Genomic DNA, 26921 nt, shown 5'->3' on the forward strand with positions numbered 1-26921 from the left:
GTGAAATAAATTATGGTTTGGAGAAGCTGCTAGAAAAAACCATTGAAGCCATAAATTAAGGTTGTTTGTTTAGCTCTCCAAAAATTAGGGAGTGCAGGGCTCTAGAATTAAATGTATTTATTAGTAGTAAGTAGAAGAGGAGGAAGATCAGAAAAAGGCTATGTGCACATTATGAGTCTAGGAGAGAAAAAGATGATGTCCCTATATATATGTATTGTAATTAGGAGTAAGGTTTATGATCTTTTATTAGGACGTCCTGGCTCGGTTCTCACGAGTGCACGAGCGGATGCACAAAGAGCGCGATCCCTGGTTAGTCAGCATCCTGTCGTTATGCTCTTTGTCACCGATGGTTGGTCATGTGACGCACGCGGGATCAAGAAGCTATGGTCCACGTTGTTTTAGATCACCGATCTGTTTTGAGAAATCGTGGCCTTGAAGAATTTCACTTTCTTCCGACATCTCTCATCAAGTACAAACTGGGAATTACTCGACTTCACCAACAGAGTCAAACTTTATTTAAGAAATAAGTTTTGTCATATCTGTGTTTGGTACAGTTTGTTGAAGTGCATGTTTTCATTTTTTTTTAACATTTACGATGAATAATATGGATATACTATCGGGATATGCTGATAAAAGAACACCTGAGAGGCAGAGCAAGGATGAAATAATTTCCCGTGGATACATATATGTTAACATCATGACCATTACATTAATAAGCATTGTCAAAGTTTGTTGATCTTCATTTTTGTCCAAAAAAAAAAGTGCGGTGCGAGTTCCGATTAAGTGACAGTTTGGATTGTGAACCAAATAAGGACGTACAAAAGCACGTGCAAGGTTTTGTAAGTATCTGGTGTCTTTTTCAACATTCGCCTTAGTTAAATTATAATTTAAAATATAAAAAATAACAGCCCTCTGTATAACAAATACAGATATCACATATTTTTATAAGAAAATATATAAGCTGCTTGAAATAAAAAATTCACATTAGTTTTAAAGAGAGACGTTCGAAAGATAAGCACTTTTGTAGGAAAATAATGGGAACAACCATGGGATTCTTGAGCCAAATCAAAGAAAATGAAGATAAATGCCAATACATTAATAGATAATTTAAATAAGGCCGGGATTACTATAAAAGTTTTAGAAAAGTTCTTTTATAAAACTTCAAAAGCAACAAATAAGTGCATCTGTTACATTCGAGCGAATGTGACCGATGGTGTTTTTTCAAGTTTTGTAAAAGGTCTTTTATCAAACTTTTACAGTGTAATCCCGGCCTCAGGCGACGTATACCTTTTTTCACCTACACAAAATCAATCTGTCAATCCAAATTGCAAACTGCTGCTGCTCTGCGTAATGGCTTTTGCGATAAATTCTCGTTGTCCAAAAATCATTTCTCAGAAATGTATTCTCTATTTAAAATTAAAAGTGCACCATATGATCATTTTATGCACGTGGTCCCTCTTAATCATGTTTTGAAGAGATGTTTCAGATTGAAAATATTTATTAAAAATTATATAAATAACTGTCTCTTCTAGAGCAAGAGGTCTTCAATATTTTTTCAGTAGCGAGCACTGCCTGTACCCATCATCTAAAGAAGAGCACCCTTACGCAAGTTTGACATACGAATGCATGAAATGACGATGATTTCAATCCTTGAATGCAATTACTCCAAGATGTTTGATCGGAACGTTGATCTAGCGCTCGCGAGCACGAAATCGGACACGAGCATTGAGCACTCTGGGTACTTCAGGGGAGCACCGTGGTGCTCGCGAGCAACGGGTCGAAGATGCCTGTTTTAGAGGAAGGTTGACAGAGAGAGAGAGATTTTTTTTCTATGCTGGACATCAATCCCATTTTCAATTTTTTAATGCTATTTTTTGCAAAACAATTCAAAAAGTTGGAAGGAGGAGAAAGTGTTTAGGCCACCAAAAATTCCGACTTTAATTTCTAGATTTGCATGTATAGTGTCTCAACATACTGTAAATATACCATACTGCGTACTATGAAATATGCAAAATTAAAGTCCGAAATATATGATACTGTAAAAAAATATTTGGTTCATAAAATGGTACAAATTCAGCATGACACAAATCTTTTTTAAAAAGATGTAGATGTACCATAGACGTTTTCTGGGGCAAAGACGATCCCCCACCTCCGTTCAGTGAAAATTTTTTATTATTGGTATAGGTGTCTGCAAATAATGTATTTTCAAAATTTTAATAGTCTTCTCTAACCACTTTAATAGTCTTCTGTAATCCCAACCAATGGCCTATTGGTTACATTCGCTCGAATGTAACCGATACGCTTATTAGTTGCATTTTCCCAGTTTTATAAAAGCACTTTTATCAAATTTCTATAGCGTAATGTCGGCCTAAGATTGAAATTTTACTAATTTTTAATTCTATAAGTATAATGTAAAAGTACAAATACAAAGGTCACAGACAGATAGAATGCCTAACGAGGTGGTTGAAAAAGATACCCATAAAAAATACGGATGTCGAACATATATCTATTCTAAACTATATAAAAAATACAGTAACCCAACAAGAGCAATAAAAAACAAATAATTATGATAAAATATAAATATACTGCCGATAAAAAATTATGATTGTCTCATCTAAGTATGGATGGCCTCTCGATTTATCCTAACATGTTCATCGTATTGCGTGTCGATTGTGATAGAATTCATGACCCCCGGAGGTAAGCTATTTCATTTATTGACAAACCCTATTAGAGGAAAAACTCCCTGCAACACCACAACCTAGAATTATCCCTTACCAATCCATGCGGGTGTCCCTTGTCGAAGTAGTTGACTCACGATGTATTAATAACTCGCCGTCCATTTTAACCGTCCCGTTGAAAATTTTATACACTTCAATCATATCCCCGACATCTGCGCTCTTCCAATGTAAACATTTTGAAAAAATCAAGTCTCTCTTCATAGCTTAAGCTACGTTTGCCATCAAGAGCACGTGTGGAGTACCCCTCGACCAAGTCTACTCTGTCCCTCTGTAAGTATGGTCTCCAAAACCTGACGTCATGCTCCAATCCAGGACGAACCAAGTCCAGGAAAAGTGGGAGTATTCGATTCGATTTTGTGATCACCTCTGAATAATGTTCAGAAAACCTAAGCCGCTATTTTTATTATAATAAAAATGTAAATTATAAGGGTTTTCTACTTTGAGTGTTTCTTAAGCTGAACTCTAAAAAAGTTTTAATTTTTTTTATTCACTTTAATTTTTTCGCAGTGACAGATTGTTTTTAATAGAAGATGTCAAAGTTTTAAAGATTTTGTTTAGCAGTCTAATTAGTTGAATGCTGAGATTCGATTCATACTACAGTTGTACCTCTCGATAACGGTCACCCATGGGACGAAAAATTTTGTTCGCTAATGGGGAAGTACGATACACAGTGTAACCTCGTTTATACGACTTTCACATTTATACATCGTTTGGCTTCGGTCGCAATTGGTTTCTATCTATTTTAAAATCTATATGTTACTGCAAAAGTGACGCACACTGGTGGTTATGCACAATCACCAATTGTCTCGCCAATGCATAAGTTTAAAAGTTTTATAAATATGGAAAAAGGTGCAATCTTTATTCTCTTCATTAAACTAATTACTTATTTTTTACAGTACATGATACACGAACTACATGTATTTTGCAAAAAAAATTAAATTAAATTAAAATACAGTAATTGTGAAGCTAAAAAAAACCGTTATCGGTCTTGAAATGTTGGCTTGCTTCACATGTATCAACATGTGCAAACAAAAACTAACATTACCATACGTATTCACTATCCTGGATCATAGTTATGTTCAGTTAATTAAGCAATTAATTGATGATTTATCATATTCATATCACATCAGTCAATATTTGATAATTTTTGTCACACCACGGTCATTTTCTGCACACGAGGGCTACTTAGACTGGGACCTACAATTTATTGCTAATTCTGAAAGGGAGCCTTTTTTACACTCACCGAGAGGTTGGTGTGCTAACCCAGGCCCGTCAGGGGGGGGGGGCGTTGTTCCCTCCCCTGGCTTTTGAAAATACACTAAAAATGGTATATATATATGTATACAAATACATATATATATATAAATACATTGAGTACATGTTCTTTGCCCCCCCCCCCCGAAAAAAGTTGAAATGACGGCCCTGCGCTAACCCCCCGATGCGAGACTCCCTGCGGTAGCAATCTTTTTCTGCGGTCATGTCGCCGTTTCTGTTGTACCCTTGTGTCACGAAAGTTTACCGAGAAGGACGAACCGGGTATCGAACTCGCGACACCTCTAAACATCCTTTGGTACTTTAGGCGAGCATCTTATCGACCGGGCTACCGCACCCTATCGGTCAATAATTTTTATTTTTTTCGGTCAATAGTTTATTTTTTTCGGTCAATATTTTTTGTTGGAAGTCGTCTTAACTAAGTTAAATTTTTTCTAAGTTATTTCTACGGTGAAGCGGAGAAAAACTAGAGTTTGCCTGATTTTATTGTACGCTGTTGGGAATGTCCGCTAACGGGGAGGGAAATACATTAAAGCTCTATTCCACGGGACCGGGGTCAGAAAAGTGTTCGCTAACGGGAGGTGTCCATTAACGGGGAGTGTCCGTTAGGAGAAGTTTCACTATTTTTCTTTCCGGCTTTCGTAAGAAGACTCTGGATTCCGTACCAGAAAGAACTGAAACTAACGTGTTCCGTCCAATTCAGATATTCTTCATTCTTGTTGAAAGCCGTGCCAAATTCTCTGACTAAACTTCCTTAATCTTTCTTTAAAAATTGATGGTATTTCCTGTTTAATTTTGGAGTTACAATTTTTTTTATTACTTTCCCGTTTCAATTTCGAAGCATCTAAAACTAAGAGAAACATACAATTTTATCACTGAGTACATGGAATAGTGGGATCGCACTCGAGAAGTTGTAACGACACGCACGTGCGTGTCATTATCCCATTATAAGATGAGCCTATTCAAACGATCACGCATGTTCTGAAAATTATGTCGTGTAACTATAAAACTTCATCACACCGAAAGAGAAGAAGGTTTTCATCCCATACCCCCAATGACCAAAATTGAGAATCTTTATCCAATTTGACATTTTGCTCAGTATATCAGCAGCTCAAATTTTATAAGATGTTTTTTATAGTTACGTTTTTCGTTAAAATTACATAGAGGGCCGTATTAAGAGGGGGCCTTGGGCAAAGTGATTTTTTTGAGGCTCCTATCTGGATAGAAATGATAGTGCAAAAATTTACACGCCAACTCTCGAAAATTTTAACCAGATCTCATTCTTACGAGCCCCTTCCTGCTCTTGAGGCATTGTGGTTTTCTTTTCTTCTCCATACGAATATATCGTATCCCCCCCATCTCCAGTTTTCAAGCTGATTCTTGACTCTTCATTGTTAAGATAGTTGTGACATCTTCCAGTCATCCATTTTCCAGATGACATGATTTTTTACGCCATTGTAATCGAGACATTGTCTACTGGAAATTTGAAGGAGGTTTAGGTTTTTATTTGCAGTACCTACTAAATCCAGGGCCGTAACCAGGATTTTTGCCACCCCCACAACTTTAAAATTCGATAACTTTACAACGGTGTTCTTTGTTCCCACCTAAAACTGCCGCCCCCTAAATTTTGCCGCTCGGGATAGTTGCCCCACTCTCGCCTCCCTTTAGTTCTGGTCCTGCCTAAATGTCTCTTCTCGTGAAAGATTGCTTAAAGTACGGTTGCAGACACGAACGTTGTACTTTGCTCATGGAGAGAGACAGCATTCAGTTATTTGGGGTCGGCATGATGATTCTCCTACATATAAGTGCAATGACTTTTCTATCATCTCTCCTGGTGGTTCCAGGTGTGCGACGAGCCGGAGGCGAATTCTTACCGCCAGTCCTCTGATATTTTCCCCCAAAGATAGCTCAATGATAATGATAAAAACCCCATTGCATTAATTTTTTATACATTATCTGATTACCCTGCAAATGCGCAAACATTATTTCATTTACATATATTTCGAGCCAATATATTTTTTAAAACACTGATCTAACATATATATATATATATATATACAGTATTTCCCATTCAAAGTATTTATTGGTGAACAAACACTTTTTCTCCGGGTGTTGCCAGCTCAAATCAATTTTCAAGGTCGAAATGAATTTTTTTAAATTCATCAATTTATGTGATGAAATATTTATGATCTTATCTATTTAAGATTTTTTTTTTCATTTATTCCTTATTTAGAATAACTGTTTTCACTAAAATTCCCACTTGGAGAAAAAAAAAGAATTATTTTTATTTTAGTTTTTGTGTTTTAAACTTAGGATTCGAATGTTTTTGTGGATGATAAAACACTTTCTGCCAGGGTAGTATAACACCTTGCTTTTATTTTATTCACATTCTTACAGTATTTTTGAGTGAATTCCGCTACATCAGAATCCCAGTCGTGATTTTCTTCTATTATGTGGTTTTTTGTAACATACTATACTTGCGATATGCTTTCGTGATTTCATTGAAAAGCAATACAATAGAATATACCGTATTTTTAAAATAAAATATGCAACATGTTCTTAAATTTCATTTGATGATTCAACATTTTACATGTTGCTGGGCGGGGACATCTCTCTCAAGAATCTTTCTACACTTTTCGCCCCATAGAAGTCCTTCATCCGTATCATTCTGAGTAAAAATGAACTCATACATACATTTCCACTTTTAAATCAATTAAAGGTACTCCCTCAACAACATTTGTATGTTTATAAATGTTTAAAAATGCTTTATAAAAGTTTTAGCTCAAGTTACGTAAATCTGGAATACAATATGGACGTCATACTATACAGGTACCAAAGCCAAATAAAACACTTTTCCAATTTTTTTCCCTTTATTTAGCTCCTAAAGTATTCAATTTATTTCCGCAGTTGATAATTAAACAATCTTCATGTACATCTTTTCTTATAGATTTAAAATCACGGTTGTTAACTCAAGAAAATTTAAATTATCTACACTCATGTCCATAAATTAGGGATAATTCAGAATCACACGGAAATCGAAATCTAAAGTAGAAATTTCACCTGTAGAATTATCACACACATCTGCAAGAATGATATGCAAATTTCAGGAAGCCACCAGATGATGTCGATAGTACGTCACAATGACGAGAGTGTAAGAGGGGGGTATATAAGGAATGGTGGCAAAGAAGTGAAATTGTTCACGAGAGTTCTGTAAGGCGCTCAGTGCCATAAGCGAATAGTTATGACACAGATGACGCATGTGGATGATTTTTTACGTGGTAGAATTATCGGCCCCCTGGAATGTGGGCGTACTCAGATGTAAGTATCCGAGGAACTTGGAATTGCCCAGAGTGTCATCTCTAGGCTTTGGCAACGATTCCAAGATAACGAAAATGTCAGTAGACGTTACACTACAGGTCGCTCCCGAGTTACAACGCCGAATGAAGACCGATATTTGGCAGTAACTGCCAAAAGAAGCAGACGGAGCACAGCATCCGACCTGTCTCGTCAGTTATCTACAGCCACGGGTACCACAGTTTCAAGGCAAACCGCGTACAGACGTTTGGGAGATATTGGTCTATATGCTCGCAGGCCTGTCAGATGTGTTCCGCTCACGGCAACTTACTGTCGGCAGCGATTAGCCTGGAGTAGAGAACATGCAATGTGGACATCGTCACAGTGGGCTTGTGTGATGTTTTCCGACGAGTCCCCAGGTTTAGCTTGCAGTCTGATTCACGTCGGACTTTCATATGGAGAACGCCAGGTACCCGTTACCACCAAGACAACATCATTGAACGACACCGTTACGGTGGTGCAGCATTGCTCGTTTGGGGTGGAATTATACTGGGTTCCAGAACAGATCTGCATGTTCAAACCGGAACCATGAAAGCCCAAATTTATCGGGACATCATTCTGGAACAACATGTACGTTTGTTTAGGGGTGCCATGGGCGCAGAATGTGTGTTTATGGATGACAACGCCCGTCCTCACCGAGCAAACATCGTAAACGAATGCCTTGAATCTGAGAATATAACCCGTATGGAATGTGTAGCATTCTCACCTGACTTGAATCCGATAGAGCATGTGTGGGACATGCTTGGCCGACGAGTTGCAGCCCGTCAACCACCTCCTACATGTGTACCGGAACTTCGGAGAGCATTGCTTGCTGAGTGGAGTGATCTTCCCCAAGATCAGATCGATAATTTGATACTCAGCATGCCTAGGCGTTGTACGGACTGTATTTCATCGCATGGGAGACATACAATGTATTAACCATCATACCAATCATGTAATAGTAAGTTTTTGTAAAGGAGATATTTTTTACAATTGCTCCAGGGAGCAAAAATCGTAGTTTTTATGAATGGTATCATACATACACCATCGTTTTTGTTCTTTATCTTTTGTTTAATAAATAGGCTTTATGAATAAGTAACGTTTGTTTTGTTTCTGAACCTTTATTTGCCGGAGCTGGCATTATCCTTAATTTATGGACATGAGTGTATTTGACATTTTGTAATGCAATCTTCTTTCATCTTGCATACGCCGCTAAGTGCAGATTTTTTTTTCTTTTTGTCTATCAAGTCCATTCCTTGTTGCCAGTCATTTTTTTATATTATATATACATGTTATATAAGTGTATTTTTCTTTTTTCTTTTGTTTTTTCCTCTCGTTACTATTTGCACCGACAATTTGAACATTTTTGTCACACCACGGTCATTTTCTGCTCACGAGGGCTAACTAGACCGGGGCTACAATTTATGGCCGATTCCAAACGACAGCCTTGTTTTTTATACGCACTCTGAGTGGTTGGTGCGATAACCCCTCGGTGTGGGACTCCCTACGGTAGCAATCTTTTTCTGCGGTCATGTTGTCGCCGATTCTATTGTGCCCCCCCCCCCCCCAGGAAAGTTTCTGACAAGGACGAACCGGGTGTCGAATTCGCGCACCTCCTCTAAACATCCTTTGGTACTGATACGATATTTAGGCGAGTACCTGGGCTACCACGCCCGTTTGCACCGACAAACATGTATCAATTATGTATCATTTTTGTGGGCTCACAAGCTAGCTTAGCTTGTGATAATTATTTTGTGTCTGTGTTTCAACTGGTTAAATAAAATTAGCCTATGTTATGTTAATTTAAATCATATTCAAAAAATTTATTATAAATTGCATTGTACAGGTAACGCCGATTATTAAAATCAGGGATAATGTGACCATTGGGTATTGTTATCACTTTTGCAAAGTACAGAATAGACCGATATCATAATATAGGATAAATCGTTTATAGTTATCAGGACTTCGGTTTATGTTTGTTTTTTTTTTTGGATTACTTTTCTTTTCCTGTATATTTTGAAGATAAGGTTGAACCAGACTCATTTTTTCCTATAAGTTACCGTTATCATCCTGAAAAACTATGTAGAGGGCGCCTTATTAACAAAAACTCTGCTACGATAAATACGTATTTATCGTAGTCTATCGCTATATGTTTCTATCGTTACGCTGCTACGATAACTTTGTATTTTTTTACTCTTTGATATCAACTATAGTTTTTCAACTAGGAGGCGTAAGAATCTCTGAATTTTTTGAAACTACTCCATGATGAGTTTTTTTTATACAGGGGAATGCTTTAAGTCCCTTAGCCGCAAATTACTGGCGACACATTCATCCTAGAGGCATACTCCCAATTAGAAAATGTGTTCGAATAACAGGCCATTTCATAAGAAATTCAAACAGGTGGGCCACATTGAAGAAAGGACATTCAACAATGCGGCCGGAGTCATAATGATCGACAGAAAACAAAAGGTCATAGCCCGAGAGTGAAATTTTTTTCTCTTTACTGGTGGGTCAAATAGACAGGCTTGTGGTCCAAAAACCCTGCCAATTAACGTGTTAAAGAGGTTTGAAACAACGTGTATGCTTCAGATACGTCATTCACGTCGCAAGGGGTTGTATAGTTATTAAAACAAAACAATTAACGTTTTATTTGGTCATCTTGTTTTAAAATATTCCAATTGAAATGTTGTTTTCCAGTCTCTCCTGAGGCCAACAAAAAAAATTCCACGTTCTTAAGTTCAATATCCGCTGAGATATTTAAATTCGAAAATTGATGAAAAGAAGGAAAAGAACAGCCTAATGAACTTGTCTGTTAGTTTATGTGATTTTTCCCCTCATTTTTAATGAAGTTTAAATTCAAAAAATAACTCGCCGAATATTGTACTTGGAAAAGTGGAATTTTATTTTTCTTGTTGGCCTCAAGAGAGACAGTATAACAACTTTCTGATTGGGTTGTTAGGATAGGGTGTCCGTATAAAAAGCTAATATTTTTATTTCATTAATTATATGCAACCCCTTGCAATATGAACGATGTATCTGTGGTCTAACGTTATTTGAACACTTTTTCCAATTGGAAGTGTGCCTCTAGGATCAATGGTTCTCCAATAATTTGCGGCCAATTGACTTAAGACATCACCCTGTATATTAAGTGCCAGTTAGAAGAAACAGATCATGTGGGGAGAAACAAGAAAATTTTGGAAGCTTCGAAAGCGACGATGGCCAAACATTTGAATACCCCCTTTTCAAGACAAACATTAAAGAGTATGCGAATTTATGTCACATGTCGTAACTTTGTCGATCTTTTACCATATTTTCTTATTGATCATGAACTAATGAAAATAAATATTTCCTTCTAATTGAGATTCTCGTTCTTCTTTCCTAGCCCAAGAAATGAAACCATGTTTCCGGCTTACACTTTCGTTTCATCTGAGACGGTAGCTACTTCTTTGCCAAGTATATTACAGAAAAAAGGACTTTTGAATTTTTCAGCATTGTGCGTGATCATTATCATAATAGTGGGATTGACTGGAAATGCACTGACGGTTATCGCGTTGGTCAGATGCCCCAGAGTGCGCAGTGCTACAGCTGCATTCATAATCAGTCTGTGTGTCGCAGACCTTATATTCTGTTGCGTTAACTTGCCCTTTTCAGCATCAAGATTCATTCATCAGAGATGGATCCACGGGGAGACGCTGTGTGTTCTATTCCCTTTCCTTCGGTATGTGAACGTAGGATTATCATTGTTATCCATCACTGCCATTGCAATAAATCGTTACATCCTGATAGTTCATCCGTCTCTCTATCCAAAGGTAAGCGTAATATATATTTTAAAATTCTTGAATTTCCAGTCCAGACACAACCAATTCAATATTTGCTGCTCACAAGTTACAAAACATAAAAATTAGTATATAAGTATTGCTATTAATATAAGATTATAAGCATGAAAGTTTAGGAATAAGAAAAAAATTATTGCAAATCTTTATCCTCTTCTTTTTTCAGTGGTACACATATGTATACTTCATTTTTAATGGTTTCTAATGATTCTTTCTTTCCAGTTAAGACCTGAGGTACACGCATGCGTACCTAACTCAAATGGTCCTAGTAAAGATATCGATCAAAATGAATAAATCTTTTTAAAGAGCATTTTTACACACAATAAACACAAATCAATCAAAAAAAATTTTTTTTTAATATTCAGTTTTGATTCAATTGTGAAGAGGTCATCCACATAAGTTTTTTTAGGTCTGCTATTTATATTATTTTCACACTTTTGAAAATCAAAATAGGTTCAACGATTCTGAGCATTTAATGCTCAAGTGATAATTAATTATATCATCCTAAAGAAAGTAATGTAAAAGAAAAATTTCAACTGCAATGGAGCTGATTGTAAAAAGTTCGTTAACCATTTCTTTTCCTCATCGTTGAGTAAAAAATATTTTTGTGTATGCGTGTAAAAAAACCCATACAATTTTGAAATTGTCAAGTTCTACGAAAATATACGAAAATATAACAATTGAACTACTAATGGATACGAATTTATGTGTAAATAATATAAAAAAAATAGGAAAAATTGACTTTTGCAACTTTTAAATGGAAAATTCAAACACGTTCAAAATCAAAGATAAATCTCATATATTTTTTACTTCAGTTAATTTTGAAGTTAATTACATTACAAACTTCGTTAAAATAGTCGAGAGAGATTTGGACGGGAACGAAACGTGGAAATACAAATTATAAGAGAAAGACATCAAGGTTAAAAAAAAAAATGAACGTCGGTCGCAGTGATTTCCTTCCACTTTGGATTTAAATTTTTAGTGACATTGTTTTGATTCTTGAAGATGTTATTGGTTTTTATGTGCAAAATAATTTCTTGTTATAATATTTAATGCTTTCCTTTTTTTTACTTACTTTGAATGTAACGAGCAGTAATTGTGTTTTATATCTGTGAGCGATTTCGCTTTTCCCAGACATAAATGAATCAAGCAGAAACACTCGAGAGCGTGGTCTCGGGAGTAACCTATTGAGTAAACTGTAAAAAAAATTCTCAACAATAACAACTTCGTTACGGTGCTCCATCAAATGGTATTGCGGATTGAGTGAGAGATCAAGCTTGACTAAGCTCTTCTCGCAAGGAGCATACTTCTCTGCAAGCGATACACTTTTGAGATTTGTCGCTTGGTCAACGAACGGCAACCAAAACACTCTTCAGATGTTAAAAAGTAGGTGATAAATCAACCAAACCACACAAAACACAGTTCGTCTGCCAAATGTCGTTCAGCTTCGCTGCGAGTAACTGCAGTTTCATTTTATAGATTTCTTGTCCGTGTTTCTCAAACTGGAAACAATAAATTTCTTGTCTAGTCATATTCAATTGAGGATGACGAAGATAGGGAATAACATGTAAAAAAACTACAAAGTGAAAGATAATGTATCTTTCCATCTTAATAAATGCAGAAAATGTGAGATTTGGATACTAAAGAAACATGTAATAATCCAAACTTTTCAAATAAATAATTTAGATACATTTAAAACAATCAAGCTTTTTTTTACTTTTATTACTTTTTACGAAGGCTAGTCCAAAAGATTAAGAATGACTTTATTTTCAAAAACGCGAACGATATACGGCAGCGAAGTAAAGCAGTAAAGTTTGGCTAATATCTTGGTTATCGTTTGCTTTGGGAGATGGGAGGAATGAAATAAATCTGGTAATTCATTCATTGGTTATTTTTTGTCACACCACGGTTATTTTGTCCACACTATTAGACCAGAACCTACAATTTATTGCCGATTCCAAACTACAGCGTTCGGCATTTTACACAAACACAAAAACAAAGCAAAGTATGCCTATAAGCAAGCAGGCCTCTGGCTGTGCGAGGTCCTAGCAAATGTATATGCTACTGCTAAAACCAGAAATTGACCAGTTGACCTGGACAATGTCAAATGTCCGAAATTCTACAATTTCGGACATTTGACAAGTTACATTGGACAAAAGTGGCTGGAGATACCAAAAATACCAATATCAATTCCTTAAGACAGTGGTGCGCAAAATTTTTGAACGCGACCCCCTTTTGACCAAGAAATTTATCGGCGATCCCTACATAGGCTGACCATGTGTCCCGGTTTTCTTGGACATTCCAATTTTTTGCCAGTAAATGTGCTGTCCAGAAAGAACTTTTCGGCTTGTTTCGATTTTAAATAGGCGATATTGACTTATATATTAATACCAAAAATATTAATTTAATTTTAATATCATATATTTACTTTGTTTTTTGATGCACTTAGTGCCCCTTGTGCAAGATGGAAGTGTAGCGAGGTGTATGGTCCTTGATTTTCGTAAACAGGGTGATTAAGAAAGGATCATCCGATTTCAAAATGATTCTACGCTTGAAATCGACCATTAACAAAAATTGTTCATAAAACGTAGACACTTTTCCCCCCGTATATTCACATATTACTAAGTGATTCTATTCTGTGTTTTTAATTTTTAAGAAATATACAATTTTGAAATCGGGTGACACTCTAAGTCACCCTGTAAAAGTACTAACTTGATATCGTCCGCCGCATGCCCGAAGCACGAATGTACAATTTTTTTTTATTAGATGTTTGGATACCTTGTTTGCTATCTAAGTTGCGCCAAAAACGCGAATGTGTATCCCTATTGAAACAAGTTATAAAACATTTTAGAAAAATAACTTAACGTATTGGGGGTCGTGACCTACGGTTTGCGCATCACTGCCCTAAGACATCAATGTTCCGATTACTTTGATCGTTAGGGTTACCCTAGCTAAACCATAATTATTAATGACTAGAGCCCGGAAGTTCAGACAAAATGCCATAAATGCCCTTTTTTCGATATTTTCAAGTTTTTCTGTAAAAATGCTTTTTTTCAACTTTTTCTGCCATAAATGCCTATTTTAACATAGTTTTAAGTTTACTGGTGCATTTCAGAGGTCATAATATGCAAAACTTGGATATTTTGATCATCGAGAACAGAAGAAATTTATTTATTTTTTTAAATTTACAATTCTCAGTATTAATTTGCATCAGAAAGTTCTCCCTTCGCCCTTTACAGTTCCATTTAAACGCGAATAAGTGATCTGAGAGACAGAGAACTTGATGTTGCCATCAGTTAACTTTGCATTGATCGGATGGTGTTAGACGTGGTGTTTCAGATGAACACAACCCATATTAGAAAAGCAGAGGAAAATTAGAAATTTGTTTCTTCTCATGCTTCAAATTACGTCTCGCTCAGGCATTGGACTGCATTGTATACGTTCATTTGATCATTTTTTGTCGCACCATGGTCAATTTATTGCCGATTCCGAACGGCAGGCTTGTTTTTTATACTCATCGAGAGGTTGGTGCGCTAACCCCTCGATGGGGACTCCCTGCGGTAGCAATTTTTTGCTGCGGTCAAGTCACCGTTTTTTGTTGTACCCCGTGTCAGGAAAGTTTTCTGACAAGGACGAAGCGGGTATCGAACTCGCGACACCTCTAAACATCCTTTGGCACTTTAGGCGACGAATATCTTATCGACCGGGCTACCGCACCGTTTTGTATACTTATTGCTGACCGATGACTGTCCCAAGTGGTCATTAGTTTACGTCATGACTCACAAGGCTGGTAGGAGAAGACATAGCTCATGTTATTTTGTTTTTGTTTTTTACACTATAAATGCACTGCGAACAACCATGGCTATTTATTTCACATACATATTTTTTGGTATTCGATTAAATTGATCAGTCGCCCTCAGTGGTGTGCGATCGATGTGGGCTACGCAGGGCCCCCGCACATTGAGAAGTTCCGCCATGTGGGAATAAGAAAAATACGTTTTTCAAACATTTTTTACAACAATAGAACAAGGTAGCTATGTTTCAACTATACTGTGTAGAAATGATACTGATTACTCCAAATAATACATCAAACAAACGAAAATTATTCGCAACTCGAAGAAGCAACACATATCAATTTCTCTTCGGGCTCCGCGTCTGGTAATGGTGGCCCTGGAATGGACCTGAGGGACCTCAAATACTTTATTTTGGGCTTGAAATAAATTTAACTTGGATAATAATGCAGTTATTATAAACTCTAATTAAAATAGTAGACGAATTGAGTGCAACCAATTTTTCCGTTTGTATTTTTGGGCCCTTAATACCTTAGTTTTTTAGTTATATTTCCTTCCTTTCATGAATTATAAATACTTTTTTTAGAGCCCATTTTAAGTATATTTATTGCCTTTTGCTGCCTATTTCAACCATTTTTAGTGCCTAAACTTCCGGGCTCTATTATAGACCATAATTATCACAAAAAAAACAACTCCAAATTGGCGATGACCCCGAATCACGCCTTTTATTTGACCAGGGATCTCCAGCCTCTTCACGAACTGGCTGACAATAACTTGAATTTCGGACATTGGTCGGATCAGCTGGCCGAGCTTTGGCCAGTTATATTTATACTTACATTTTTGTAATATATATACACGGTGAGCATGCTGTAAACAAGCACGCTATCTATAACAACCAGGTAACATTATAGGTACATTATAGTGAGAACCAGGTCCATCATTTGTGGGAGGGGGGAATCAGACCCCCTGGCTTTGAAAAACACAATAGAAATGGACAAGCAAGGTGAAATATATATGTATACATATTGTATATGTTCTTTGGTCGCCCCCCCGCCCCTGGAAAAAGTTGAAATGAAGGGCCTGGTAGCAGCAACTAAGCAAGTTTTTATCATAGCATGTGTATTTCAGGCCTAAGAAATTAATGCCGATCATATTTGGCCAAGGCGATAAAAATTTAAAAAATATTAAAGCATTAAAAGATGCAAAAATATTAGAAAATTTATCTGCTGTTTTCAACTTCTTCTAGTTTTAAATGCTAATTTTTGAAGGTTAGTAACTCAAAAAAAATTTCTTTGGAAAAGAAATTCCTTCACACCTCCCATTTCTCCAATCTATCAGTGTCGCCAAGAACTTTTAAATTGAAATTTAATCGCATTTTAATGTATTCTTATCGAATTCATCGAATCATTAACTAAACTAAAATTTCAATCGTGATTAACAGCTGATTGGTTATCACAAAAAAGCTTTGTTTATTACTTTACTTCTTTTTACATTATAGTCAGCTAATTATACCATCTCGTTGTGAAGTATTTCTTTCATAAAAAATAAATTAAAGTTTAAATTTATACAGTTAGTAAAGCTAAACACCAATCACGTTCTCTCGTCACGGCACTAATACTATACAAGTTTTAGGGAGGAAATATGTGACAAAGTTGACGAGGTAGCGAGGTCAATCATTTTTCCAGTAAGGATTATGGTCACGCTTGTCCGATGATCCAAGGTTCCCCTCTTATTTACAGCCAAACTACACAGTCGATTCACATTAATGTGGTCACCGATTTACATCCAAAAAAAATTTTTGAGCAGTCTGGACAGCAGCAAGATAATTTGGAAATGGCAAAATGAGATGCTACAATTTTTAGACATTTTAGGGCTACATATTATATTGCATTGCTGTTCTTGAGGATCATACTCCCCAAAAATGGCAGTAAGCATTTATCGGTATACATACATATCCGCAAAGATGAATTCATTATCATAACGTTTCAAAAGGGCTTCTAGAGGTATCAATGAGCGTATGTAATGCCGCAATAACATTCCTTAGACCAAAAAAAATGTTTTTCAAAGTGTGCGTCGTGGCTCCCAGAGGCGTCAGCAATCTTTGTTAGGGACGTCACGGTGAACTGGAAATATTGATTTGTGTGCTTATTTATGCTTTGAAGTAGTTATTTATAAGCAAAATATAACCAAACTATTCTGGGGAGCCACAGATGAATCAAGGATCGGGCAAGAGAGCCACGGGTGGCAAAAGTTTGAGAACCACTGCCTTAGACCAGTGTTTCTCAACCTTTTCAGCCCATGGCCTCTTTCGACAATATTTTCTTATAGTGGCCCCCATGGGTTACCCGGGGCCCCATGTCCTCATTCTAGATTGAGACTCTTTATACTTATCGAAAATTGACTTTAATTAAAACTAAATTTATAATGAACAATGAAATGAACGTAAAAATTTTAAAAAGAAGATTGATCTCTGTAACCTATGTGTGTGTGATCCTCTCTCAAGACCCGAAATAAATGTAAAAAATAGGTTTTTGTAAAATATAGAGCGACCCATCGAACTTAAAATCGACCCTCTCGACACATCACTCTGGATCCGATGATCCTTAGCTGGAAGCAAAAGCTTACATTCGAAAATCATAGTATAAGATCTCGCCATGTAGGCCCTCTAAGGGTATGAGGTCCCGTGCCATGCCCACGTGGGTCATTGGGTTAAGATGAGCCTGGATCTATGGAAATGCTTTGCTGGACTCTGAAAGTAAGAACATTTTCTTCCACCGTAATTTCACTTGGAAGTAAAGCTCCAAGTCTTCACAATTCCCCTGGCCCCCTTTACCTTTTGTCATGGCTCCCCTTCCATCTGATTTTCATCCGTGGCTCCTCAGAATATCCCAGGACCGCAAGGGGGCCATATGGCCCCAGGTCATACACCATAATAATGTTATCACCAGCTTGTATTCTTCTAACAATTATTACGGAGTCCTGTGTTCTGGAATTTTCCCCGGATACCACAGAAGCCATTCATTCCGAGCAGACCTTTGAGGAAGCTCGCCCAGAGGAAGCGACTCTTTGCTAATCAGAGGCGGTTCAATTTTGTTTGATGTCTTGTGAATTGGAGCAGCATGTGCTGAAGCAACTTCGTTACCATGGGTGCAGTGTCAATCCATCTACTCTGGAGTACCATTCACTGCAGGGTTTGTTAAACTGACATTTTTGACAAAAGTGGTTAGCTCACTGACTTATTTAGGCAGTAGGTCGTCATTTAAAGGAGGGGAGTGGGAGGGCGTGGCAATTGCTCCCCTCCCGGCTTTTACAAAAATTTAACATACACAATAGATATAGACAAAAAAAAAAACAAGGTGAAATCTAAGATTATCATGGTTTTCTGCTCATTTAAAAACTATGAATTTACCCCCTCCCCCCACGGAAATATGTGAAATGACGGGGCTGGGCACAAAAACAGGGACACGACACACACACATATATACAGCATGCTAGCATGACCTTTATTTCATCAACCGTCCTCGGAAGAGGTATGATTCCAATTTAAAAAATGCTAAACAGGAGCTCAAAAATTACCCGGTACTAGTTTTGGAGTGAAAATACAGTGTGCAACAGAATAAAAAATCTAAATGTTTTATACGGTCCCCATGTGCTCTAACTTTCAGTTAAAAAGTTGTTGCCCTTTCTCTCCTGATGCCATATTTCTAAGTGTAATATTCAGAGATATTTAGCGATACTTTACACGAGGACACAGTATGTGTACACGTTAAATTGCACTACAAGTGCTCAAAGTTCTTACCATCTACAGTTATGCATACTTCACAACGGCGACGCATTGATTGTCGAACCCTTTCAAAAATATTTGCGTACGTTTGCAGCAGCGACGGAAATTCTTGTGACGAAGTCGCTGGCAGAGTCAACGGGCATCTCGTAGACCATGGCTTTCAGGGTCCCCCAAAAGAAGAAATCCAGGCTAAATAAAAAGTTTTTCCACCCATTATATTGACTTGTAATTTCTGCATCTTCGTTTATCCTCCAGCTGATCAGGTTGGGATTTCTGGTCATATATTTCTGTGATTCTGTTTTGTTTTTGTGTTTTCTACCTCCCCCCCAACAGTTTGTACGTTGAGTATTGAATCACCCTGTATACATATATTGAGTATATGTTCTTCGCCCCCCCCCCCGGAAAAGGTTGAAATGACGGGCCTGTGTTAGGCCGTGAATTGCTGAACTGTCCGTCGTTTGTCGGCCCTCACGCATCTTTGCAGACAACGTTCAACTCTCGCATCAATGGCACTTGCTCCGCTATCTTTAATTCATTTAATCGCAATGATGTCATTTATGTGCGTAACTAAAGTACACTTAAACGACACTACATCATGCGGAAATTTCACAAACTACTAAGTTTTGGACGTACTGTTATGCTTGGCTAGAACGTTGACAATCGTTCCTTTTGTTCAAAATCTGATAAATAGCTTGTTTAACTGACAGCAAAACTGATACATTTTGAGAATGCTTACAGCTCACCTTATAGCTCATACTCGTATTTGCACTAAACCGGCTCGTGACTGGCCTTATTTCATTAGTTACACGCAGTTGATGTTAATAATAGGTGGTGGTCACACTAAAGTGACCTCGACCGTGTCGATTTTTTCGTGAAGTTGGAGATTCTTTATAACTGCTTTTACGATGTACCAAAAACAGAAGATATTATCTATTTTTAAAATAGAGAAAATGAACTCTGATATAACAACTGGCGTGAAGCGAAGAAACCTTCTTAATAATTTCTCAAATAAAACTGAAAAAAACAGGATACATGTATATATATTGAAAAAAACCATCTTATCTATACAATAGTATTTTAGCATCAATATAATTTGTGTCTTTTGCATCATTTTGCTTGAACAATAATTTTAGTATAAATTATTTTACAGGTTTATCGTAAGCGGTACATAGCTTTCATGATCGTGTTCATTTGGTGTTTTCCCATTGCCATGATCATGCCAACACTTCTTGGAAAATGGGGACGTTTTGGTTATGACCCAGACATCCTTAATTGTTCGATACTGGAGACAGACGGGCAATCATCTAAAACGTTCCTCTTCCTTTTTGGATTCGTTGTGCCGTGTGTCGCAATTATCATCTGCTACGCTAGAATTTTCTGGGTCGTTAGAAAAAGTCGATCTCGCATTGCCAAACACTCTTCATCTGTAACAACTGCCCAGAGGAAGGATCGAGAAGCTAAACGACGAAAGGAAGAATGGCGGATTACCAGAATGGTGCTGTTCATATTTTTCTCCTTCCTCTTGTGTTATCTACCAATTACCATAGTCAAGGTGAGTGATATCATATAACTAAAAGGTAAGAAAGCATTGTCTTATACAGGGTGATTCAGAAAAGATGGGAAAAACTTTAAGAGGTGGTAGTACACACAAAAACAAACAATTTTCATCCAAGAATGGGTGGTCTAAAAAGAAATGCAAACTTGCTACAGGGCGCAACATAGTAAAACCGAGGATACGAGGAGAAAACTCAAGAATAACGTATACGTTAAAAAAAGCAATTTTAATGAATAATTTACAATAATTGCTCAAAAGAGACACCGCCAACGGTGATGCAAGAAGAATAGCGGCGAAGGAGGGATTGGCGAACGTTCTGGAATATTCCAGGCATATCGCGAACCTCCCCAGCAGCAGCCGAAAGTCTTGCGATTAGGTCCTCTTCACAGTCAAGAGGAGTCTCAAGGCTGAAACACACTAAGATGACGTTACGTGTTACCACACGTTAATGCATGTGATATAAAGTTCCAGCAATGAGTCTTCTGTAGGTACGTTCACACTGTGCTGACGTGACGTGGTAAAGTCTTTGATGATGTAATCTGACGTAACACGCAAAAATCCGTGCACACTACTCTGACGTGACGTGGGACCACGTAGAAATGTGTGCGATATAAATTCCACCTATGAGACTTTTGTAGGTATGTTCACACAGTGCTGAGATGACGTGGGAATGGGTCTGGGTTATAATCCCGACGCGGTCGGATTTTCAAAATTTAATTTCGCCGTATAAGCCGCACTTCGCGCTTTCTGTCGGGATTTGCATTTCTCGCGGTGAGGGGCGTTGGAACACCAATAAGAATAATAAATTGCGATCGAATAAATTTTCAAATTTTAATTTCACCGTATAAACCGCAGTTCGCGCTTTCTGTAGGGATTCGAATTTTCCGCGGCATGGGGCGTTGATAAGAATAACAAATTGCATCAAATACATTCTATTTATTTGATCGCAATTTATTATTCTTATCGGCACCTCAACGCCTCTCGCCTCAAGAAATGCAAATCCCGACAAAAAGTGCGAAGTCCGGCTTATACGGTGAAATTAAATTTTTCAATTCACCTTGTCGGGTCTATGAACGGAACGACCTACCAACACCGTCTATAGTACAAAGCCTCCGCGCGAAGCTCATGACGTCACTGAAGTCTTCCATTTCACCTATAGTCATTGGATGTGCTGCAAAAAAAGGTAAAGATTTCGCAAACGTCGGCCTGCTATATCCAATGGCTATAGGTGAAATGGACCACTTCAGTGACGTCAAAGCTTCGCGCGGAGGCTTTCTGCTATAGAATGTGTTTGCTCGCCAGACAACCGTCGATCTGCATTTATGAGAATCAGAGCCGCCATTAAGGGTGTGGGACAAGTGCGGTCTCCCCGGGCTCTGCGTTTTGGGGGGACCCGCTTTTACGGTAGCAATAGTTTTTTTCATAAATTCTGGCAATCTGCATTTTCATTTAGAAAGAAATAATTCTGAATTTCCACCATATATCTGCAACGGTTTTTTTAATAATTTCTGAATTTTCATCAGTTCTGGAATTACAATGAAACCTCGATATAACGATATTTTGCGGACCTGGGGAAAATATCGCTGTAGAGGGATTATTAAAATTTCGAGAGGCAGCAGTTTAACATTCGAATATAGACATTTCTGAGCAAGACTTGAGAAATATCGTTGCAAAGAGATTTATCGTTGTATCGAGTAACGCTGTAGCGAGGTTTCACTATATTTCTATTATTCTATATTTTCACCACTTCTGAAAAAAAAAAAATTCTCCTTGCATTTATTTCGCATTTTCACGATTTTCATTTTCTGAATTTTCTATTCCTCTCTCTCACAGAAAAAAAACCGGGGATAAGGCGCCCAGCTATTATTATCGCGACTGGCCCCATGCATGGTAAAGGCGGCCCTGTATGGGATGCATGCACATTTTTATCGAACACTTTACTGCAACGATTAATGCAGTCATTTCTTTCTCTTCCTCATCAAGGTCATAGCAAAACACGTCTCACATCAATGGGTGTTGGAAAAGAACCCGATTTTTCAAAAAGTCAAAACACGTATCACGACCAACACACACATTGATTTCACTTCGACTGATGGCGTAAAGGCTGACACATACTACACTGACGTGACGTGAATTCCCGTCATGTCAGAGACGTGGTAAATTGTGACTCATGGAAATTCCCCGTCACATAATTTGTATATCACAGAATTTCCACGAATTAAGATTTCTCAAATTTGTCATTATGCCTTAATGCATATCTTAAAACATCAGACCAGTGTGCACACCACATAATGTCTGATATGATCCAGTGACATCTGACGTCACGTCAGTGTAGTGCGTTTCCGCCTTCATACACCAGACTCTTCAGCTGTCCCTACAAAAAGAAATCAAGACACGACAGATCGGGCGAACGTGATAGCCAAGCTACAGGACCACATTGCCCGATCCATCGGTTTGGAAAAGTGACGTCCACTTCGTACCACAGTGCCGTACCTCTCGCCCAAAATGGGCTGGAGCTCCATCGTGCTGGAACCACTTACGCTGCCGGAGGGCAGTTGGAACATCCTCAAGTAAGTTTGGCAGCACCCCTTGCAGAAACGTCCGGTACTCCCTCGTCAAGGCGTTCCGGCAGATGATACGGTACTATTAGGTGGTCACCGATGATTCCTGCCCAAACATTGATGGAGACGCGTCTCTGATTCGCATGCAGATTTACAGACGCCAGATATGTTTATTGTGGGTATTAAATGCTCCATCTCGTGCGAAAGTGCATTCATCGGAGAAAAGAACAGTTGCCGCAAAATCTGGACGTGCTGCACTCTGCTGTAGGAGCCAGCGGGCGAAGTCTAAGCGACGAGCATCATCTTATTCATTCAATGCTTGGACTCGTTGAAAACGGTATGGGTGCAACCTCTCACCCTTCAGCACCCGCCATGTCGTGGATTGTGACACACCTAGGATACGGCCCACAGCTCGTGAGCTTGTAGTTGGCTGATCTGCCACCAACTCTAAAATCTCGTCTTCCACACCTGCTGCTCTGGCAGTCCTTGTACGACCTGCATCAGACCGGGAAGCAAGAAAGGATTCTTTTTCGCACAGCTGCCGATGCAAGCAAGCGAATGTTTTTGGATTGGGCAACTGCCTGTGGAGAAAACGCTCACCGTACATTCGTGCTGCCTCTGTGATACTTTCGTTTGCAGCTCTGTAAATATAATGCATGTTTGCTTTTTCAGTATTACTAAAGTGTACCATTATCCCGTACGCTACAACTTAAAATGACTGTATGCTATAATAACTTCACGAGGATGGCGTCCATGCCTTTTATTCACTGTCACAGATTTGCATATGGGTTCTTCTTCTTTCCCAGGTTACATTTGCACGCATGGTGTTCTTTTTCTCCCGATAAATTTCAACAGGAATGCCGTTTTAAGGTTTGCGGAGCGGCTGTTTCGAAACGTGCTAGCGGGTTTTTGTTTAATGTTAGACCATGCATTCTTTGATGACAATTGTTTGTATTGGTGTCTACTATCACCTCATAAAGTTTTTCCCATCTTTTCTGAATCACCCTGTAGATATATAAACATTTTATTTGTGTGATGAATAGCAGGTCTCGATTGATTGCTGCGAATACGGTACAAAGAATATAGATGAACCAAGTCCAACGGTGATGGCTCAAAATGAATGTAGCCCCAAATGGCTATGACAGATTAATTTCTTCTTTCGTTGTCTTCGTTTCCACTGAACAACCACTACCACCACCTACACTTTACATGAAGTTCGAAAAAAAGGAAAAGTACATACTCATATATAGAAAGCAGCACTCAAAAAATTTTGTGAAAAAAATCAGTGCACTTTTCTACATGTGCTTTGTTTGTTGTCCGGATGAAAAATAGCCCAATGACCATATCACGTGATAGCATGCACTACACGTTGATTTTTATAGGTTGTGTTTTTCCACTAAAAAAATTGCATGGGAATTTTCTGATCCCCAAATTTAGAAATTATGGTTATTTACCCTATTTTGGATACATGAAATGTTACTTCTAGAAAATAGAGAGGAAATTAGGTTCACCATCAACAAGAGCTAGCATCTCCGCAGAACAATCTGCGCCTGCTCTTATGGCAGATTTCGAAATCATTGGTGGTCCGCGGAACCAGTAGCAAAAAACTTTGCACCCCCCATCCCCGCAGTGGTACATTGATCGCGGAAGAATCTCCCATGGGAGAATCACCTATCCGCAATGGATGGCTTTTTGCACCCCCTTGGTGGTATACCATTCTTCTAAATGCTAATATATTTGGGAAAATTAATCGTAACTATTTAGAACAGATTTCGTTTAGCGGACCAGCAGGTTTTCGTATTCACTGGTCACATGAGGCCAGTGACTTTTATTTTTCAATTCTAACGCTTCTTATTTGTGTGGTGACACCATTTTTTCTTTTTCCTTCCTTGTAATAATGGCTAGGTACGCAATGGCACTTTCAGGAAATTTGCCGTTAAATTCTCAGGGTTGGGCAGCTAAAATTTTCTAATATCGGCATCTTACGCAACATTACTAATTTTTCATCGCTGTTTGAAATTAGGAACATTTGGTCCGGACACCCCGTATAACTCACTCAAAAATATTCTTTGACATTTATGACGACGAAGAGTAAGGCAATGTTGTTTTCATGAAGTTACAAAAACAAATTTTGACACTCTTTGGTCACAACCCCTTCAATGTCTATCCTGTCTGAGTGTAGGAACTCGTGGTCGGTTTTTTTTTTAACATTTTATCAACAAAAATATTTAAAATACCAACTTTCTCAAGTGTTGTATGGTTTCCACCAACTGCGGAAATTAAATATTCTAGCCATCACAGATATCACACACACATTTTCCATTCGAATATAAACTTCATTAAAGAAACCAAAAAGTTTTGCGACAGTTTTGTTTATGAGCGATACAGTTATGAATTAATGACAAAAAACTAAATACACTTTCTATATATATTTGTAGGTTGCCGATCGGCACGTTAAGCTACCGGAGCTACACATTGTCGGATACCTACTGATATATCTGAGCGCATGCATAAATCCTGTTATCTACAGTATCACCAACAAGCAATATAGACAAGCTTACAAGACTGTACTGCTTTGCCGACGGCCACGTAATCTTAGTTTCAGTGGAGGTTCTCCACCTATCCAACAGCAAGAAGATTCGATGGGTATGCGAACAACTATCTCTTTGGTAACGTCTCCTGCAGGTTTATCTGCTGGTGCTGATTCGGTATTCGTGGAGGAAAAAGGAGTTTGAATGACTTTCAATGTTCGTTCATCATAAATGGACTTTCATATGATGAATACGGAAACAAAATCTGCATTTCAATCGTACTTTTCATTGTCATTAAAGGGCATCTAGTTTTTATGGAATGAATTTTTGTGTGTATGGCGTTACCATTTCATCTTCTAATCATACAAATACGCCATTTGTTAATAACGAGAAAGAAATGCATAGTAATAAATTCTGTCAATAATAAAACGCACCTCTTGGATACTAATAAACAAGTCGGTTGTTCTCAACCAGTGTGCCACAGGGGGTTGAAAAAGTATGCCGCATAAAAAACTATTAATATATAATATAATTATAATATAAAGAGTGTTTCAGAAAGGACTTCCTAATTTTGAAATGACATAACTTGAAAACAGTGATAGATAGAGACATGAAAAAATAGTTCGTTTAATAGCCAGACCTAAAAATTTCAAATACAACGGTTTGTGGGACTAGTCACTACTTTTGCTAAATGATTGCTCCACAATCTTTGTGCAATGCCCTTTAAATAATGGGTGATATTGTCTTTCGAAACATGAATCAATCACATTACGATTCATTTGAAGTAATTTGCCTTACCTGACAATATATTTAATATTTAATTTAAATATTTAATTTGAATATTTAATTTGAATATTTAATTTGAATATTTAATTTGAATATTTAATTTGAATATTTAATATGAATATTTAATTTGAATATTTAATATAAATATTTAATAAAAATATTTAATAAAAATATTTAATTTGAATATTTAATATGACGAAAGTAAAAAGTGAAATTTCAGGTGTGTCACTTTCCTGCAATTCCTCTACTGCAATTGAAGCGTATGCCTCTCAGATGAACTATTCAAGCTGGTACAGCGTTTGAGGACTCTGTAAACAGTAATCTTTAAATGCCCCCCCCCCACAGAAAAAGTATTGAAATATATATATATATATATATATAGATATATAAAACTACTGTTACGCCATCTGTTAGTTAAAAGTGTATTCAAATTTCAATCCTTGCCCATCAATTTTAGCACTTGTTTCATCTTCCTATCTGTCACTGTTTCCAAGTTATATTATTTCAAAGTTAAGGGGCGCTTTCTGAAACACCCCGTAAATACAGAGAGAGTATATAACATATTAAAAATTTTCGAAATTCTATTTCTAGGAGTGACTTCCTTTCCAGCCTGTAACAGCTCTGACGTGTCATCAATAGGCTATTAATCCCTAGATGCATCGTGACTTGAGAAAAATATTGAAAATCACTTGAATAGATTATTATTATTGAAAATCACTTGAATAGATTATTATTAT

At 37.5% G+C, this 26921-nt stretch overlaps 1 protein-coding gene across 1 annotated transcript; it reads left to right on the top strand.

Annotated features, from left to right (window-relative positions):
- The first annotated feature begins 231 nt into the window (after positions 1-231).
- LOC149080132 (G protein-coupled receptor moody-like) lies at positions 232-25713 on the top strand. The gene is made up of 4 exons (XM_089239146.1): positions 232-839; positions 10726-11152; positions 19902-20303; positions 25306-25713. Exons 2-4 carry the CDS (start codon positions 10742-10744, stop codon positions 25600-25602), a joined length of 1110 nt encoding a protein of 369 aa, XP_089095272.1. The 5' UTR covers positions 232-839; positions 10726-10741; the 3' UTR covers positions 25603-25713.
- Positions 25714-26921: the final 1208 nt, after the last annotated feature.

Source organism: Pholcus phalangioides, unplaced genomic scaffold (genome assembly GCF_987345545.1).
Source record: "Pholcus phalangioides strain wild (caught in Gottingen) unplaced genomic scaffold, Ppha-v1.0 ptg000011l_1, whole genome shotgun sequence".
Lineage (NCBI taxonomy): Eukaryota > Metazoa > Arthropoda > Arachnida > Araneae > Pholcidae > Pholcus > Pholcus phalangioides.

Bases quoted from the DNA above. Each gene is read 5' to 3' on its own strand.
- LOC149080132 (XM_089239146.1), top strand. From the start codon at position 10,742: ATGTTTCCGGCTTACACTTTCGTTTCATCTGAGACGGTAGCTACTTCT. The intron at 11,153-19,901 runs GTAAGCGTAATA...ATTATTTTACAG, and splicing joins ATCCGTCTCTCTATCCAAAG to GTTTATCGTAAGCGGTACAT. The intron at 20,304-25,305 runs GTGAGTGATATC...ATATATTTGTAG, and splicing joins TACCAATTACCATAGTCAAG to GTTGCCGATCGGCACGTTAA.